Source organism: Jaculus jaculus, chromosome 21 (genome assembly GCF_020740685.1).
Source record: "Jaculus jaculus isolate mJacJac1 chromosome 21, mJacJac1.mat.Y.cur, whole genome shotgun sequence".
Lineage (NCBI taxonomy): Eukaryota > Metazoa > Chordata > Mammalia > Rodentia > Dipodidae > Jaculus > Jaculus jaculus.
Window position 1 is genome coordinate 4,219,692 of NC_059122.1, and position 19,412 is coordinate 4,239,103.

At 46.8% G+C, this 19,412-nt stretch overlaps 1 protein-coding gene and 1 non-coding gene across 2 annotated transcripts; both read right to left on the reverse strand.

Annotated features, from left to right (window-relative positions):
* On the reverse strand, nucleotides 1–7,979 carry Lrrc14b (leucine rich repeat containing 14B). Its single transcript, XM_004670635.2, has 2 exons — nucleotides 7,093–7,979; nucleotides 1–646 (listed from the first exon to the last, which is right to left on the reverse strand). Exons 1-2 carry the CDS (start codon nucleotides 7,977–7,979, stop codon nucleotides 1–3), a joined length of 1,533 nt encoding a protein of 510 aa, XP_004670692.2.
* A 3,578-nt stretch (nucleotides 7,980–11,557) lies between these two features.
* Nucleotides 11,558–11,661, reverse strand: LOC123456404. The gene has a single exon (XR_006634506.1). It is a non-coding gene; the product is annotated as a U6 spliceosomal RNA (small nuclear RNA).
* Nucleotides 11,662–19,412: the final 7,751 nt, after the last annotated feature.

Here is a 19,412-nt window from a genome sequence, read left to right on the forward strand (position 1 = left end):
CTACTCCATCTCTTTGAGGGCCCTGGAGAAGTTTTCTAAAGCAGTCTTGAAGGCCTGCAACAGGAAAGCGCCAAGCTCGCGGCTGGTTTCCTGGATGTCCGGGTCAAAGCTTCCCGAGAGAGGGGTGGAGGCTAAGATGTCCTCCCGATTGGCCTGCAGAAGCACGGCCCGCAGCTCCTGCGCAATGGCATCGTATTTCTGCTGGTCGAACTTGCATTCCACCAGCTCATCCTGGGGGTAGGCAGCGCCCTCCGGGTAGCAGTCCCTTGGCACCGGGAACTCAATGCAGCGCAGCCTGGGGAGCTGGCAGAGGGCAGCGAAGAGGCGCCGCAGGGCCCGAGCTGACAGCGGGTTCCCTAAGAACTTGAACTCCTGGAGCTGGCTGCAGGGGCTGAGGGCCACGATCATCATGCCAACGTGCCTGTCTGTGATGTTGCACTCCTCCAGGGTGAGCACCCTCAGTGTCTGGGCCGCCTGGCGCAGCAGCCTGAAGAAGGTGGAAGGGTACAGGTGGACCAGGTTATGTCCACTGAGGTCCAGCACCTCCAGATGGGCAGCGTGGGGACAGTCCGCCAAGTAGGACATGTCTTCTTGGTTCAGGCCACAGTTGGCCAAGTCCAGCACCCGCAGTGGAGTCCTCAGGGGACTGTGTGGCAGGCAAAAAAAAAAAAAAAAAAAAATCAGGTGAATCATGTTGCCTGTGACATGATACTAATTACTCTCCTAATAAAGTCCCAATTCTTTTTTTTTTTAATTTTAAACTTTATTTTCATTTATTTATTTGAGAGGGAGAGAATGGGCGTGCCAGGACCTCCAGCCTCATGTGTCCATTCTCTCTTTCTCTCTCTCTCTCTCTCTCTCTCTCTCTGCCTCTTTCTCTCTGTCACTCTCAAAGAAATAAATTAAAAAAACAAAAACAAAACTGTTGGTGGGCTGGAGAAATGACTTAGTACTTAAGGCATTTGTCTGCAAAGCCAAAGAACCCAGCTTCAATTCCCCAGGACCCACATAAGCCAGATGCACAAGAGTGCAGACATATCTGGAGTTTGTTTGCAGTGTCTGGAGGCTGTAGCCTGCCCATTCTCTCTCTCTCTCTCTCAAACAAAAAAAAAAGAAAAAAGAAAAAGAAAATATTAAAAAAAAACTGTTGGTGGGAATATAATCTGGCACAGCCATTGTGGAAATCAGTGCGGAGGTTTCTGAGACAAGATAGCTAAAAATATATTTACCACATGACCCAGTTATAGCACTCCAAGGCATATATCCTAAGGACTCATCTCACTACCTTAGAGATACTTGTTCAAATAAATAAATAAAAGAAGGGTGGAGAGAGGGTTAATCAAAATTCAAGATGAGGGGCTGGAGAGATGGCTTAGCTGTTAAGCACTTGCCTATGAAGCCAAAGGACCCCAGTTCGAGGCTCGATTCCCCAGGACCCACGTTAGCCAGATGCACAAGAGGGCGCACGCATCTCGAGTTCGGTTGCAGTGGCTGGAGGCCCTGGCACGCCCATTCTCTCTCTCTCTCTCTCTCTCTCTCTGCCTCTTTCTCTCTCTGTCGCTCTCAAATAAATAATAATAAAAAAATTCAAGATGACATGAATAACCTATATGGAAATCTACTTTTTTTTTTTTTTTTTTGATAATGGCATACCCAGAAGCCATAGATTGTTACTAGAAAAAGTTCAGTGCCAGGGACGGGATACCTTCCAGTGAGTTGTCCCTGAAACCCCCAAAACATTACAGGCCATTACCAAAGCTCTTGGTTTCCCACCAGGAATAGATGGTAAGACCCTATTGCTGAAGACTCCACATACTTGGGCTGCAAGGCCACTGGGAAATCCTGCTGGAGCTGAGCTGAAAGCCTCCTCCCTGTAGACCAGCTGACAGAAAGCTGGGAAAAGCTATGCTACGTGCAGCCCTAAGGGAGAAGTGAGAGCAATGAGTAGTGCAAGCCTTAAGTTTGGCCAGCCAGACCAAATGACCAAACGAGTGCAGTGGTGGTATATCTGTTATGGGGAAACCAACCACGCTCTCCATTCTCAGTGGGCTGGAGGCCCACTCTATGGTAGCAAATACATGCCTAGTACTGAAAACTTAATCAAAAGCCTATGGTGGGGGAGGTCATAAGCCCTAAGAGTATAAAACCTGCTCTTAACTGGGTGAATGCATGTCTTATGCTCACCAAACTGCCTTGGAAACACTTTTCTTAACATTCATATCCATATATTAATGCTACCATCACTTTTGGTTAGAGAAGCTTCTCTTTTCAGATGGAGGTGATCCCTGGCATGATCCAAAAGGCACCATGGTGCTGAGAAGTGACACAGGAATGTTCAGCACTGAAACATCTCTATTACACCTTTCAAGGCTCAGGGTCCATTGTGGAAGAGGTGGCATTCAGGCAGAAATTGGCCTGGATACCCATGACCTCACAGTGTCTGACACTACCTTCACAAGACCCTCGTAATAGGAGGAAAAGATGATGACATCAAAACAAAAGAGAGACTAATTGAGAGAGGGAGGGGATATGATGGAGAGTGAATTTGTGAAGGAGAAAGTAGGGGAGGGAAGGGAATTACATGGTTTATTGTCTATAATTATCAAAGCTATCAATAAAAAAGTTTTTAAAAATTCAAAAAGGGGCTGGAGAGATGGCTTGGTTAAGGCACTAGCCTGCAAAGCTTAAGGACCAAGGAAGGTTTGATTCTCTAGTACCCACAAAAAGCCAGATGCACTGGGTGGCACATGCATCTGGAATTTGTTTGCAATGGCCCTGGTGTGCCCATTCTCCCTCTCTCCCAAATAAATAAATAAAATCCTTTTTTTAATAGGCCAGGTGTGGTGGTACACATCTTAAATCCCAGCACTTGGAATATACATATATTATAACTAATGGGCCTGATGAATGGGTAAGCAACTTTAATCATAGAGGGCTGTTTTTGTTTTTCTTGTTTTGCAAAATAGGGTCTCGCTCTAGCCCAGGCTGACCTGGAATTCACTATGCAGTCTCAGGGTGGCCTCGAACTGATGGTGATCCTCCTACCTCTGCCTCTGAGTGTTGAGATTAAAGGTGTGTGCTATCATGCCCGACTTCATAGAAGCCTCTAAAAAAATATTTTATTTATTTATTTTTAATTTTTATATTTTTGGCTTTTCGAGGTAGGGTCTCACTCTAGCTCAGGCTGACCTGGAATTCACTATGTAATCTCAGGCTGGCCTCTAACTCATGGCAATCCTCCTACCTCTGCCTATGGAGTGCTGGGATTAAAGGCATGCACCACCACGCCCAGCTTTATTTTATTTATTTATTTGAGAGAGAGGGGGAGAGAGAAAGAGAAGTAGAGAATGGGTACACTAAGGCCTCCAGCCACTGCACATGAATTCCCCCCACATGCACCACCTTGTCTACCTGGCTTACCTGGGTCCTGGGGAATCAAACCTAGGCTTTGCAGGCAACTGCCTTGACCACTAAGCTATCTCTCCAGCCCCTAGAAGCCTTTTTACTCAGAACCTAAAGTGGAAGGTCCTACCAAGACCCTCTTTCATGTTGAGGAGGGACGTGACGCACATGGTTTTGTAGAGAACATCCACGCAGGGCTCACTGTGCGGGTAGCGATGACAATGAAACCCACACAGAGCTGGGAAGAGAGGCCTAACGACCTGAATTTGGGGCCAGGCATGATGGTGCACGTCTTTAATCGAAGCCAATGGGAGGCGGAGTTAGGAGGGTCGCTGTGACTTCAAGGCCACCCTGAGACTACATAGTGAGTTCCAGGTCAGCCTGGGCTAGAGCCAGACACAAGACCCTACCTTGGAAAACCAAAAACCAACAAAGACCTTGGGCTGGAGAGATGCCTTAGCAGTTAAGGTGCTTGCCTGTGAAGCCAAAGGACCCAGGTTCGATTCCCCAGGACCCACGTAAGCCAGACACACAAAGTGGCCCACATGTCTGGAGTTGGTTTACAGTGGATGGAGGCCCTGGCATGCTCTCTCTCTCTCTCTCTCTCTCTCTCTCTCTCTTTCGCTTGTTCTCAAATAAATAAGTTAAAACAAAATACTTTTTTTAAAAAAGAGGCCTGAATTTGGGCTCCATATCCCATAATCCCTCCCGATTTAGCTGGTATAGGCAGTCTGTGCCAGCTGGGCAGGTCTGTGGACTCACGAGAATACACATTTTCAGGCCATCCTACCCCTCTGTGAACCCTGGACTGACCTAGGAACACTCTTTCATCGGCCTCGCTGTGCAAAGCAGCTGGGTCCTGCGTGCTCTCTCTCTCTCTCTCTCTTTCTCTCTCTCTCTCTCTCCTCTTCTATCCTTCTCCCTGGCTGTATGCCCACGCATGGTTCTTCGGGCCTGACACACATGAGGCCACCTTGTCCTCATCCCTTCTTGTTTGCTGCCCTGTCCCTTGCCGCTTCTTTACACAGCAGAGCTGCTGAGGGACATCACTGGATTTCAGGTGAGACCGCACACGTGGCTGACAGCAACCTCTGTTTCAGTTGTTTCTTTGGGTATTGCTGTAGCCCAGGCTGACCTGGAACACACTCTGTAGTCCCAGGCTGGCCTCAACCTTACAGCGACCCTCCTACCTCTGTCCACCCCCCCCCCGCCCCAGTGCCGGGATTAAAGGCGTGCGCCACCACGTCCTGGGACAATCTCATCCTCCAGAGCTATAATCTCATTTCTGACCCATCCTTTCTGCCTTGTTTACATCCTAGTTAGCTTCCTCTCTCTCTCTCCCCCTCTTTATTTGCTTTTCTTTTCCTTTTTTTTTTTTTTTTTTTTGTTGTTGTTGTAGGGTCTCACTCTGGTCCAGGCTGACCTGGAATTCACTATGGAGTCTCAGGGTGGCCTCGAACTCACAGCGATCCTCCTACCTCTGCCTCCCGTGTGCTGGGATTAAAGGCGTGCGCTACCACGCCTGGTTTATTTTGTCTATTTTTATTTACTTGAGAGCTAAAGAGGGAGAGAGAATGGGTGCATCAGGGCCTCCAGCCACTGCAAACAAACTCCAGATGCGTGCGCCACCTTGTGCGTCTGGCTCACGTGGGTCCCAAGGAATTGAGCCTCTAACCGCAAAGCCATCTGTCCAGCCCCTCTTCCCCCCCACCCCTCTTTCTTCTTTCCTCTTTCTCTCTCTGATGCTAGGGATCAGAACTAGGTCCTTGCACATGCTAGGTGTGGACCAAACACAGTTGCATCTACTTCAAATAGCCTGCAGGACTACCAACTGATTTCAGTGCCGTGGGATTGGAACGCTGTAGGCCCACAGCCAAGTCATCTCAGGCTATTCTAGCCCCCGTGATGGCTTAGCGGTTAAGGCACTTGCCTGAAAGCCAAAGTACTCAGGTTCGATTCCCTAGGACCCATGTAAGCCAGCTGCACAAGGTGGCCCATGTGTCTGGAGTTCATTTGCAGTGGCTGGAGGCCCTGGCGTGCCCATTCTTTCTCTCCCTCTCTCTGCCTCTTTTTCTCAAATAAATAAGTAAAAATAAAACATTTAAAGATTTATTAAAAGAATGTCACCAGAAAGCATCTTGGGATCAATAGCAGAGGTCTGCCCACTTTGCTATAACCTGCCTACCTGATATCTCCACCAATGCATTTGAAAAGTGCACTAGTTTATAATTTTCCTCTTCTCAGATGGGGAGATGGCTCAGCAGTTAAAGGCGCTTTCTTGCAAAGCCTGCTGGTCCAAGGGTTCAATTTCCTAGTACCCACATAAAGCCAGATGCACAGAGTGGCACATGCTCCTGGGGTTTGTTTGCAACGGCAGGAGGCCTTGGTGTACCCATCACTTCTTTCTTTCTCTAATAAATGAATGATTAGGGCTGGAGAGATGGCTTAGCAGTTAAGGCATTTGCCTGCCAAGCCAAAGGACCCAGGTTCGATTCCCCAGGCCCCACGTAAGCCAGGTGCACAAGGTGGCACATGCATCTGGAGTTCGTTTGCAGTGGCTGGAGGCCCTGATGTGCCCATTTTTTCTCTCTCTCTCTCTCTCTGCACCCCCTTTCTGTCTATCAAATAAGTAAAATAAATAAAAACTAAATAAAAGAATTAATGAATAAACAAGCCAGGCACATGCCTTTAACCCCATCGCTTGGGAGGCAGAAGTAGGAGAGTTGCTGAAAATTCAAGGCCACCTTGAGACTACATAGTGAATTCCAGGCCAGCCGGGGAAAAAAACCAATACATATGCAAATAAATACAAAACACTTCATTAAATTATTCATGTGTTTGGAACATGGAATTTGAGGTAACCTAGATCTGTGTTCCTAGGTCACGCTCATTCATATTTGGCTCCAGAATAAACTGTCCCTTACTCCCTTTGAGGAGAGAGCTATGTGTTTTGCATTGACACAGGCAAGCACTTTACCATTGAACCACACTCCCAGACCGTCCCTCTCTCTCTCTCTCTCTCTCTCTCTCTCTCTCTCTCTGTGTGTGTGTGTGTGTGTGTGTGTGTTGTCATTGTTGCTTGTTTTATTTATTTTATTTTATGTTATGTTATGTTATTATTATTATTGGTTTTTCAAGGTAGGGTCTCACTGTAGCTCAGGCTGACCTGGAATTCACTATGGAGTCTCAGGGTGGCCTCGAACTCACAGCGATCCTCCTACCTCTGCCTCCCGAGTGCTGGGATTAAAGGATTACGCCACCACGCCAGCTTGCTTGTTTTATTTTGAGACAGGGTCTTCCAATATAGCCTAGGTTCAAACTTGCCATCCTCCTGCCTCTGTCTCCTGAGTGCTGGGATTGAAGGCGTGCACCACCATGCCCAGCTTGCATTTGGCTTTATATGGGGACTGGGATTTTGAGCATGCCCCATGTATGGCAAGCAGAGCCGTCCCCCAAGTTGCCCCTGAATTTTTCCTGATGGCTCCAACTCGGGCCACTCCTTCCCTTGTCCCTTTCCTGCTGTTGCGGTCAGCACAGTCCTGGGGGACAGCAAGCTCAGGGTCCTGTGTCAATTCGTCCCATCCTCGTCTCTATTTCTCAGTGTCACTCCAACCTGGAATCAGAGGACTTCCCCGGGCCCCCTCCCTTGGCCCCCCCACACACACCCGTGTCCAGTTGTCCGCGACTTACCTGAGCAGTGTCTGGATTTTGCCAGTCAGTGTCGAGAAAGCCACGCTCAGTTCTGTCAACTGGGTCATGTGGCTCAGCTCCCGGGCGATGGAGGCCAGGAGGGGGTCCTCCCCCGCGGGCGGTGGGACGTGGGACGGGGGTGCATCGAAGGCCTTGGTGGGCAGGGTGAGAGAGGTCAACCGAGGGAAGCCCATCTGGGCCAGCAGCTGCTGCACGTGGCCAGCATGCAGACGCACGTTGTGCACCACCTCCAGCTTTCGCAGCTCAGCTGGCTGGGCCAGGTAAAGCACTTGCAGGAGCTGCCCGGGGCTCAGGCTGTCTGCCCGGAGCGAGGGACAGCGCACCCGCAGAGGGGCCTGGCCCAGCGGCTGCAGAGCCTGCACCACTGCCTCAAAGTTGCCCTCGGTGACAAAGAGGTCCGCCAGGACCTGAATGGGATATGCAGATGTGCCCTGCTGGGCCTGCAGCTGGCAGCAGGTCCTGGCCAGCAGATCGGTGCGGCCCCACCTGCCCAGACCCCTGCCACAGGGGCACCGCTGAACCTGCACGTCCTGGACCCCCGTGAAATCGACCAGGCGCAGGCGGCCGCCCCTTCCCCGCCGCGCATGGTCAGCCAGGCCCTGCACGCAGGCCTCCAGGCAAGTCTTGCAGGCGCGGTCACTCAGGTCCTCCGGGTGGTCATCGCTGGGCCTCAGCAGCGCAGCCAGGCGGAACTCTTCCAAGGGCCAGCGTTCCAGCACCGCGCGGATCACTTCTGCGCGCTCTAGCATGTAGCTGGCCTTGAACAAGAGTGGGTACAGGTTGTGGGCGACATTGTCCAGGTTCTCCCGGGCCACTTGGGGATGGGACACCAAGGCTTCGGTAGAAATGAAACGGAGCGATCTCATGGTGCCCTGGACCCTGGGTAAGATGGTGCGGTCGCCGCTGACGTCCCCCCAACCCCCCACCCACAAGGCGCGTGCCTCTCCTGCTTATTTTTAGCTGTCGCTGCCCGGAGACGCTGGACTTTGGGCACAGAAGGGTGTCATCTGACGGCTATTTTGGTCCTCGGGACACCTGTTTGGCTCGGACTAATGGAGGCGTCTGTCTGCCTCGTAACAGCACCCTCGGGTGCAAGCAGATCTCCTTGGCTCCATCCAGGTGTCCAGTGTGGGAACCCCATCAGAGACCAGCTTGGGGCGCTTGCCCAGGGTTTTAGCATCCAACTGGATCTGCTGCCCAGCCCTGACCCATCCAAGTTGCAAAGAGCTGGCTGGGCTTGGTGACACACACCTTTAATCCCAGCACTTGGGAGGCAGAGGCAGGAGGATCACCATGAGTTCAAGGCCACCCTGGACAACATAGTGAGTTCCAGGTTAGCCTGAGCTAGAGCTAGATCCTACCTCGAAAAAAAAAAAAAAAAAAAGAGCTGGAGAGATGGATTAGTGGTTAAGGCACTTGCCTGCAAAGCCAAAGGACCCAGGTTCAATTCACCGGTATGCACGAAAAGCCGGATGCACGACGTGGCGCATGCGTCTGGAGTTCATTTGCAATGGCCAGAGGCCCTGGCATGCCCATTCTCTCTCTCTCTCTCTTTATATAAATAAATAAATTAATTAATTTTAAAAAAGATTAGAGGGGCTGGAGGGATGGCTTAGTGGTTAAGGTGTTTGTTTGCAAAGCCAAAGGACTCAGGTTCGATTCCCCAGGACCCTTGTTAGCCAGATGCACCCGGTGGTGCATGTATCTGGAGTTCATCTGCAGTGGCTGGAGGCCTGGCGCACCCACTCATTCTCTCTCTCTACCTCTTTCTCTGTCAAATAAATATATAAATAATAAAATATTTTTTAAAAAAAAGATTGGAGAACATGTGTATCAGTTAACTTTCCTTGTTTTAGTTTTTGGGGTTTTATTTATTTATTTATTTATTTATTTTGAGAGAGAGAGAAAGTGGCAGAGAGAGAGGGAGAAAGAGAGAGAATGGGTGCACAGGGGCCTTCAGCCACTGCAAACAAACTCCAGACACATGGGCCACCTTGTGCATCTATCTGGCTTCCATGGGTTCTAGGGAATGGAACGTGGGTCCTTTGGCTTCGCAGGCAAACAGATTAACCACTAAGCCAACTATTCCAGGCTGATCTGGAATTCACTACATAGTCTCAGGGTGGCCTTGAACTCACAGCGATCCTCCTACCTCTGCCTCTCAAGTACTGGAATTAAAGGTGTGCACCACACCTGGCTATTTGCCTTTCTTATTCCAGAGACAAAAATACTTTGACAGAAAAAAAAAATACTTTGACAGGGCTGGAGAGAGGGCTTAGCGGTTAAGGCACTTGCCTGCAAAGCCTAAGGACCCATGTTCTACACTCTAGATCCCACGTAAGCCAGACTCACGAAGGTGAGGCAAGCGCAAGGTCGCACATGCCCACTAGGTGGAGCAAGCATTTGGAGTTTGATTGCAGTGGCTGAGGCTCTGGTGTGCCAATTTAAAACAAAATTTTATTTTGTTTTTTAAAAAATTATTTGTTTATTTTTATTTGAGAGCAACAGACAGAGAAAGGCAGAGAGAGAGAATGGGCATGCCAGGGCTTCCAGCCACTGCAGACGAACTCCAGCCACGTGCGCCCCCTTGTGCAACTGGCTAATCTGGGAAATTGAGCCTTGAACCGGGGTCCTTAGGCTTCACAGGCAAGCGCTTAACCACTAAGCCATCTCTCCAGCCCTGAACTAGCTTTTTAACCAAACATGTTATTGTGTTTGTTTTCACATGCATTAGAGTTCACATTGCTGGTAGAAATCACCCAACCAAGAATAGCCTGTGGGGAAAAAAAAAGGTTTATTTTGGCTTATAGGCTGGAGGGGAAGTTCAACAATGGCAGGGGAAAACGATGGCATGAGCAGAGGGTGGACATCACCCCCTGGCCAACATAAGGTGGACAATAGCAACAGGAGAGTGTGCCAAACACTGGCTATAACACCCATAAGCCCACCCCCCAAAAATACACTGCCCCCAGGAGGCGTTAATCCCCAAATCTCCATCAGCTGGGAACCTAGCATTTAGAACCCCTAAGTTTATGGGGGACACCTGAATCCAACCACCACATTCTTTCCTCCTCTTCTTCTTTCCCTTCTTCTTCTCTTTCTTCTTCCTGTTCTTCTTCTTCTCCCTTCTCCTCCTCCTCCTCCTTGCTCTCCTCCTCCTCCTCCTTCTTCTTTTCAAGGTAGAGTCTCACTCTGGCCCAGGCTGACCTGGAATTCACTATGGAGTCTCAGGGTGGCCTCGAACTCACGGTGATCCTCCTACCTCTGCCTCCCGAGTGCTGGGGTTAAAGACATGCGCCACCAAGCCAGGCTCCTCTTCTTTGGCAGTATTAGATTTGACCAAAGCATAGGACATAGTTGGATTTCCTTCAGAAGAGAATCCCCCCACCCGTGAAACCTGTTACATTTTATTTGTTAAAAATAAAGTTTCAGGCCGGGCGTGGTGGCTCACGCCTGTAATCCCAGCACTCAGGAGGCAGAGATAGGAGGATCGCCATGAGCTCGAGGCCACCCTGAGACTACAGAGTGAATTCCAGGTCAGCCTGGGTAGAGTGAGACCCTACCTCGAAAGAAAAATAAATAAACAGCTTCAGATATAAATGTAAATTCACCAAGAAGTAAAGCATAAAGCGGGGCCTCACTAAATACAAACATTCACCTTGTGACGCACCACATCAGTGGTTTTGCACATGGCTTGACACAAAGGACATGTTAAGTTGCATCCTGCTTACAAACAAAACAAAACAAAAATCCAGAACTGAACCAGGACGACTGCAACCACATTCCAAGAGAGAAAAAGTTACCTGCCACAACGTATATTGCTGTGTCTATATGCAACATGTCAGCACTCGAAGGCAAAATTTACTTTGAAAGAAAACTAGAGATGCATGAACAGCAGATGTTTGATACACCAAAGACAACCCTTTGATGCACTTATTGCCAACATTTAGAGCAATTTTAATGGCTCTCCAAAAGTATGGCATTAATACCTCTCTATATTTGAAATAACAATAAAGTAATATTTAAAAAAAATTTTTAACTTTTTTTTTGTTCATTATTATTTATTTATTTGAGAGTGACAGACAGAGAGAGAAAGAGGTAGACACAGAGAGAGAATGGGGGCGCCAGGGCCTCCAGCCACTGCAAATGAACTCCAGACATGTGCGCCCCCTTGTGCATCTGGCTAACGTGGGTCCTGGGGAATCGAGCCTCGAAACGGGGTCCTTAGGCTTCATAGGCAAGCATTTAACCACTAAGCCATCCTCCTAGTCCCCCCCTTTTTTTTTTATTTGGTTTTTCGAGGTAGGGTCTCACTCTGGTCCAGGCTGACCTGGAATTAACTCTGTCATCTCAGGGTGGCCTTGAACTCATGGCAATCTTCCTACCTCTGCCTCCCGAGTGCTGGTATTAAAGGCGTGTGCCACCACGCCCAGCTCCCCCCTTTTTAAATATGGAATGCTTCATGAATTTGCGTGTCATCTTTGCGCAAGGGCCTCACTAATCTCTGTATCGTTCCAATTTTAGTATATGTACTGTGAAAGCAAGCACTAAAGTGAGATATTTATACCATATTTTCACAAACTGTTCTAAAGATAGCGGATTCGTGCTCAGTTGCTTTTCCTTTGCTTAAAATAAGATACCAGTAATTCTTTAAAAAAAATTTATTAACAACTTCTATGATTATAAAAAATACCCCATGGTAATCCCCTCCCTCCCCCCACTTTCCCCTTTGAAACTCCACTCTCCATCATACCCCCTCCCCCTCTCAATCAGTCTCTCTTTTATTCTGATGTCATGATCTTTTCCTCCTATTATGGTGGTCTTGTGTAGGGAGTGTCAGGCACTGTGAGGTCATGGATATCCAGGCCATTTTGTGTCTGAAGGAGCACGTTGTAAGGAGTCCTGCCCTTCCTTTGGCTCTTACATTCTTTCCGCCACCTCTTCCGCATTAGACCCTGAGCCTTGGAAGGTGTGATAGAGATATTGCAATACTGAGCACTGCGGTCATTTCTTTCCGTCACCATGATACCTTCTGAGTCATCCCAAGGTCACTGCCATCTGAAAAGAGAAGATTCTCTACCAAAAGTGAGAGTAGCATTAATATAAGGGTGTGAACATTAACAGAAGTGCTTACTGGGCAGTTTGATAAGCATAGTATATACATTTAGCCAGACAACAGCAGACGTTATACCCCTAGGGCTCATGACTACCCCTGTTTTAAGTTTTCAGTATCAGGGATGTATTCCCTCCCATGGAGCGGGCCTCCCGTCCAATTAGAGGACAGTTGGTTTCCCCCATAACAGACGTGCCACTATTGCACCCATTGGGTCATTTGCCCTGCCTGGCCAAATATAAGGCTTGCAATGTCCATTGTTGAGTATCTTCACTGGTGATTTCTCTTTGTCCCATTGAACTTCATGCAGAATGGCTTCTTCCAGCTTTCTGTCAGTTGGTCTACATGGAAGAGGTTATCAGCGCAGATCCAGCAGGATTTCTCAGTGGCCTTGCAGCCCAAGTATGTGGAGTCTTCAGCAATAGGGTCTTACCATTTATTCCTGCTGGGAAACCAAGGGCCTTGGCAATGGCCTATAATGTTTTGGGGGCATCATTTTGGGAACCTCCCTGGCCAACAACTCACTGGAAGATATCCCATCCTGACACTGAAAATTTTCTAGTCACAATCTATGGCACCTGAGTGTTCCATTGTCCAAAACAGTAGGATTATATATGATTTATTTATATCCTCTTAGATTTTGGTTAGCTGTCCCTCCACCTTTCCTTTACTCAATCTCTTCTTCAGACCTCATTTTGGCCATAATGGGCCTTTTCACCCCCATTAATCTATTCTTCTACTTACATATATACAATACCATCCTATTAAGTACCCCCTTCCCTTTCTTTCTCTTCCCTTTATATCTCTTTTCTAGCTGACTGGCCTCTGCTACTGAGTTTTTTCCTTCTCACACAGAAGCTCAGTCATCTGTAGCTAAGATCCACATATGAGAGAGAACATGTGCCACTTGGCTTTCTGGGCCTGATACCAGTAATTCTAAACCAGCTTCAAATTTTTTATTCCTGACCAAATGTAAACATTTGTATTAGCAAACATGTTTTAGAATGAATCCTTGGGCCTCTACGAAAGCATCACAGTTATGAAGAAATTAGTTTATTTTCAAAATATGTGATTGGCTTCCAAAAATCCTTTATCGAATGGAAGGACTGTCAAAATATTAGCTATTAAGGGCTGGAGAGATGGCTTAAGTGGTTAATCGCTTGCCTGTGAAGCCTAAGGACACTGGTTTGAGGCTCAATTCCCCAGGACCCACGTAAGCCACATGCACAAGGTGGCACATGAGTCTGGAGCCCCTTTTCAGTGGCTGGAGGCCCTGGCATGACCATTCTCTCTCTCTTTCTCTCTCTGTCGCTCTCAAAAAAAAAAAAAAATGAATAAATTGGGTGTGGTGGCGCACGCCTTTAATCCCAGCACTTGGGAGGCAGAGGTAGGAGGATCGCCATGAGTTCAAGGCCACCCTGAGACTGCATAGTGAAATCTAGGTCAGCCAGGGCTAGAATGAGACCCTACCTCGAAAAACCAAAAAAAATAAATAAATAAAACTAAACAAAAAAAATCAGATATTAAGAATCAGATTTAATCCTTTGGTATAAGCATGGAACTGTTACATATAACTTTACATGGCCAGCATAAACCATGAAGAGGCTCAAGAAAGGCCAGCTGTGGTGGCGCACGCCTTTACTTCCAGCACTCGGGAGGCAGAGGTAGGAGGATCGCCATGAGTTCGAGGTCACCCTGAGACTCCAGAGTGAATTTCAGGCCAGCCTGGGCCAGAGTGAGACCCTACCTCAATAAAAACAAAAATAAAAAAAAAGAAGCTCAAGGAACATGGGAGACAGTGAGCCTAGAATACATGAAGACATAATGCTTTGTTTCTGTTTTGCAGGGGAGGCCAATGCTAGACCTGCTTCAGCATCTATTCAGAAGTTTGAAAATTGCAAACAAGCAGATCGTCAAGCCTCAAGATGACCCAGTTTGTTAACTCCCAGCTGGAGTACCCTGCTGAACATTGGCGTTTTACTGTCACTTGTGATACCCAAGTATCTGAGGGCTCTTAGCACTCTCTTGGCACCTTAGAATAAATCTTCTCACCCCTCAAGTGTAAGACAAAAAGCCCTTTTCTCTCCATAAATGCTTCAACTTTGCATTGTACAGAATGTAAAAGGAAAAGTGTGAGATTACAATGTGACTCCATTATAATTTTGTATATATTTTTTTAACATATACAAGTATTCTTTTTATTTTTAAGAACTATAGACATTGCTTAATTTTGCAAGATTAAAAGCTTATAGATTTTAACTTTTTGAATATGAAGTGCAGGATTTTATGGCTATTAAATTTAGTGTCAAAATACCCAGGAGACTCAATCCACTTTAAAAACTGTAATTCTAATAAACACCATTTGCAGAATTTGTAGCAACTAGGTTCAGGTCTACCTCAAATCCAAAGAATGTAACTATGATCTGGGATTTGAAGTTATTCACCTCTTTTCAGTTTTTCAACTTGCTATTTCCTTTCCTGATGTCTTCATTTATTTTTTTGAAGATTTAATTTTATTTATTTATTAGAGAGACAGAGACAGAGAGAGTGAGAATGGATGCGCCAGGGCCTCCAGCCACTGCAAACGAATTCCAGACGCGTGCGCCCCCTTGTGCATCTGGCTAAACGTGGGTCCTGGGGAATTGAACCTGGGTCCTTTGGCTTCGCAGGCATGTGCCTTAACTGCTAAGCCATCTCTCCAGCCTGTCTTCATTTATTAAACAGAAAACTTTCAGATTCTTTCATCAGATCTTCTTCTCCAAGGTCCTATCAAATAACTTTGTAAGTATGCATCTAAAGTCTTGGAACAACATTTTAAACTCAGAAAGTTCTTGCTGAGAGTTCAGCATTAAATATTTACAACTCTGGGGTTTAAGCTAATACAACCTGAAGAAAATGGACCAAGTTCCAGTTATTTACATGACTCTTAAAAGCCAAAACTGGGCTGGAGAGATGGCTTAGCGGTTAAGTGCTTGCCTGTGAAGCCTAAGGACCCCGGTTCGAGGCTCGGTTCCCCAGGTCCCACGTTAGCCAGATGCACAAGGGGGCGCATGCATCTAGAGTTCATTTGCAGAGGCTGGAAGCCCTGGCGCGCCCATTCTCTCTCCCTCTATCTGTCTTTCTCTCTGTGTCTGTCACTCTCAAATAAATAAATAAGTAATTAAAAAAAAAAAAGCCAAAACTGAAGTTATTTATTTATTTATTGGTTTCTCCAGCCCTCTAATTTCTCTTTAAAGGCCTCAGTTTCTCTTAAGAACACATGCTAAAAATAAAAGAACACATGCTTGTGACTCTACTCCATTTTCCCCCCAAAACCTCTTTTTTTTTCAGGGGGGAAGGTTTCGAGGTAGGGTCTCACTCTGGCCCAGGCTAACCTAGAATCCACTATGTAGTCTCAGGGTGGCCTTGAACTCATGATGATCCTTCTACCTCTGCCTCCCAAGTGCTGGGATTGAGGGCATGTGCCACCACACCTGGCTTCAATACACTTTTGGAGTCCCTTAGATAGACTCACTGGAGGGGTACCCCAACTGCCATACCTGGTGACCCTACTGAGCTTGAAGAAACCAAATCAGTCTTTGCCCCAATTCCCTAATGCCAGTTAGAGCTAATTATTTTCTTAAATTATTTATTTATTTATTTATTTTTATTTTTAGAGAGAGAGAGACAGAATTGGCACATCGGGGCCTCAGCCACTGAAATAGAACTCCAGACACTTGCGCCACCTAGAGGGCATGTGTGGCCTTGCGCTTGCCTCACTTCTGTGCGTCTGGCTTACGTGGGATCTGGAGAGTCAAACATGTGTCCTTAGGCTTCGCGAGCAAGTGCCTTAACTGCTAAGCCATCTCTCTAAGGGCTACTTCTTCAGAGGGAGGATTGAGAAAGTTTAGAGTGACAGAACCCCCAAAATAAAAGCCAGGGATATCTTTGCACCCCCTTGCAGTCTGCACTATGCTAATGGTCAGAGAAGGATAGATTTCTCCTCATCTTTTGGTACCTAAAGGAGTTCCCTAGATCTGTTTCTCCTTAAACTCAACCAAAGTCCTTCCCTAGAAAGGAGTTCCCCTTTCCTAAGATTAAGATGCCTAAGAGGAGGGGGGCATAGTGGCACAGGCCTTTAATCCCAGCACTCGGAAGGCACAGGTAGGAGGATCACCGTGAGTTCGAGGCCACCCTGAGACTCCATAGTGAATTCCAGGTCAGCCTGGGCTAGAGTGAGACCCTACCTCGAAAACCCAAAAAACAACAACAACAACAAAAAGATTTCTAAAGGGAGTAAACTTGAACCTGGCTTTTGTGGCTGATTTGCTCAGCCCCCCCATTCAGCCATAGAAACATGAAATCAGTGGCGGTTAACTCAGCCCCTGTTCAAAATTTATCAATGGCCCCCAATTTGGGTCTCTAGGTGGGCTTCACCCTGCTCCTACATTCTCATGGATGGGAGTTCATTATACAAGTCTCTTCTCTTTCTCTCTTAATCTAATGACGTCTCTAAACTTTACAAAGAAATCCTCTTACTAGTCTGGAGAGATGGCTTAGTGGTTGAGGTGCTTTCCTGCAGAGCCAAAGGACCCAGGTTCAATTCCCCAGTAGCCAGGTAAAGCCAGATGCACAAGATGGCACAAGTGTCTGGGTTTCGTTTGCAGTGGCTGAAAGCCCTGATGTGCCCATTGTCTCTCTCTTTCTCTCTTTCAAATAAATAAAATGTTTTTAAAAAAATTTAAGCCGGGCTTGATGGTATACTTGGGAGGTGGAAGTAGAAGGGTCACCATGAGTTCGAGGCCACCCTGAGACTCCATAGTGAATTCCAGGCCAGCCTGGGCTAGAGTGAAACCCTACCTCCAAAAACAAAAGCAAACAAAAAAAAATTTTTATTTATTTATTTTTAAAGGAAACCAGGCATGGTGGCACATGCCTTTAATTCCAGCACTTGAGACGAAAATGTAGGAGGATTACTATGAGTTCTAGGCCACACTGAAATTATATAGTGAATTCCAAATCAGTCTGGACAACAGTGAGTCCCTACCTCGAAAAAGCCAAAAAGAAAATAAGAAATCCCTTTATCATAAAACAAATGGCTGTATACTTTACTCAAATTGAATATCTAATCTCTATGGCCTCTTAACCTATCCATAACAAAGGGTGATAGTAAAATTATCGAATACTAGACGTAATTGGTAATTTATCATTCTTAGTTTGTAGCTTCTAGAAACAGTATAAGCATGGGTCAGTCATTGCAGCATACAGTACAAAAAGATACAATATATATAGTTAGTGAACATCCACTCTTAGCCACAAGATGGCAGTTAGAGGCTAGATTTCAATACTGCTATTTAACTATCTCACAGGCAATTAGCATTACATTGTAATATGCCATCAAGGCAATTTATTTATACTGAAAATTCAAAAACAATTATGAATTTATTTTACCAACACAAAGGAGCTTTTTCTTCTCAGTATACTGAATATTGAATTTTTTTTTTTTTTTCATTTTTTGAGGTAGGGTCTCACTCTAGCTCAGGCTGACCTGGAATTCACTCTGTAGTCTCAGGGTGGCCTCCAACTCTCGGCGATCCTCCTACCTCTGCCTCCCGGAGTGCTGGGATTAAAGGCATGTGCCACCATGCCTGGCTGCTTTTTCTTTTTAAATACTTAGTGTGCCTGGGAGGTATTTATTTTGATTTTGATTTATTTATTTAAGAGAAAGAGGGAGAGAACGGGCGCGCCAGGGCTTCCAGCCACTGCAAACGAACTCCAGACGCATGTGCCACCTCGTGCATCTGGCTTTACGTGGGTCCTGAGGAACCGATACTCCGTCCTTTAGCCTCATAGGCAAGCGCCTTAACCACTAAGCCATCCCTCCAGCTCCCACTTTCGCTGTTTTCTGCCAGCTACTGTGGCAAGATATGGTGCCCAGCCTCTGCCATGCTTTCCTGTCATGCTTAAGCTTCCCCTCCATAAACCCTTTCTTCTCGTTGGCATTGTTTGGTGTGTTGTCCCAGCAACTCAAGGTGACTATAACACACATCATGTGGCTTGAAAGTAAAGTCTGACTTTCTGTCGTCACTTGTTGCCTGGCTTGGACACTGTGATCATCATGCACTGTGTAGCTCTACGCTGTGGCCTTGCCTAATTGTCAGTGTCCCATTAATAAATTCATGATACAGCCTGTGGACACGAACCAGAAAGGCTACTTCCCCTTCCTTCCTCCCTTCTTGTTTTTGTTTTGTGGAGGTAGATTCTTGCTCTCTCGTCCAGGCTGACCTGGAATTCACTATGCAGTCTCAGGGTGGCCTCGAACTCACGGTGTTCCTCCTACCTCTGCCTCCCCGAGTGCTGGGATTAAAAGGCGTGCGCGCCACCACGCCCGGCTCCCATTTCTTTTTCTATGTGCTGTGTTACTTACTGTTCAAACAATAAGCCAATATTTCTGCTTCTGTCCTTATCTGTCTTCCCAAAAGCTCCAGGGCCATTTTTTCCCATCGTGGGATAGGAATCCCTCCTTCTCATAAATATGCTTGGCAGGCAAGTACAATATTCTACCCAACCTTCATTACCATACTTAATTTTTTTTTGTAGCATTTTCTTTATTTATTTGAGAGGGAAGGAGAGATAGAAAGAGGCAGATGAGCTGGGAGCGGTGGCGCACACGCCTTTATTCTCAGCACTTGGGAGGCAGAGGTAGGAGGATTGCCATGAGTTCGAGGCCACCCTGAGACTCTATAGTGAATTCCAGGTCAGCCTGGGCTATAGTGAGACCCTACATTGAAAAACAAAACAGAAAGGAAGAAAGAAAGAAAGAGGCAGATGAGAAAGAGGTGAATGAATGCACCAGGGCCTCCAGCCACTGCAAATGAACTCCAGACGTGTGCGTCCCCTTGTGCATCTGGCTAACGTGGGTCCTGGGGAATCGAATCTAGGTCCTTAGGCTTCACAGGCAAGGGTCTTATCTGCTAAGCCATCCCTCCAGGCCCCATTTGAGTCTTGTGAAGTGCAGTGAAATGCAGTGAAGTGTCAAGTTATAAAGAAAAACAGCAGGCAGGCATGGTGGTCCACTCCTATGACAGGAATGAGTTCCAGGACAAATTGGGCTGTAAAGTGAGACAGTCTCTAAAACAAAGAAATGGGGGGAAAATATGCCATAATAATTGAGCTCTATTTAGTTTTTCAAGGTAAGGGTTCTCAC

Bases quoted from the DNA above. Each gene is read 5' to 3' on its own strand.
- Lrrc14b (XM_004670635.2), bottom strand. From the start codon at position 7,979: ATGAGATCGCTCCGTTTCATTTCTACCGAAGCCTTGGTGTCCCATCCC. The intron at 647-7,092 runs GTAAGTCGCGGA...CCTGCCACACAG, and splicing joins AAAATCCAGACACTGCTCAG to TCCCCTGAGGACTCCACTGC.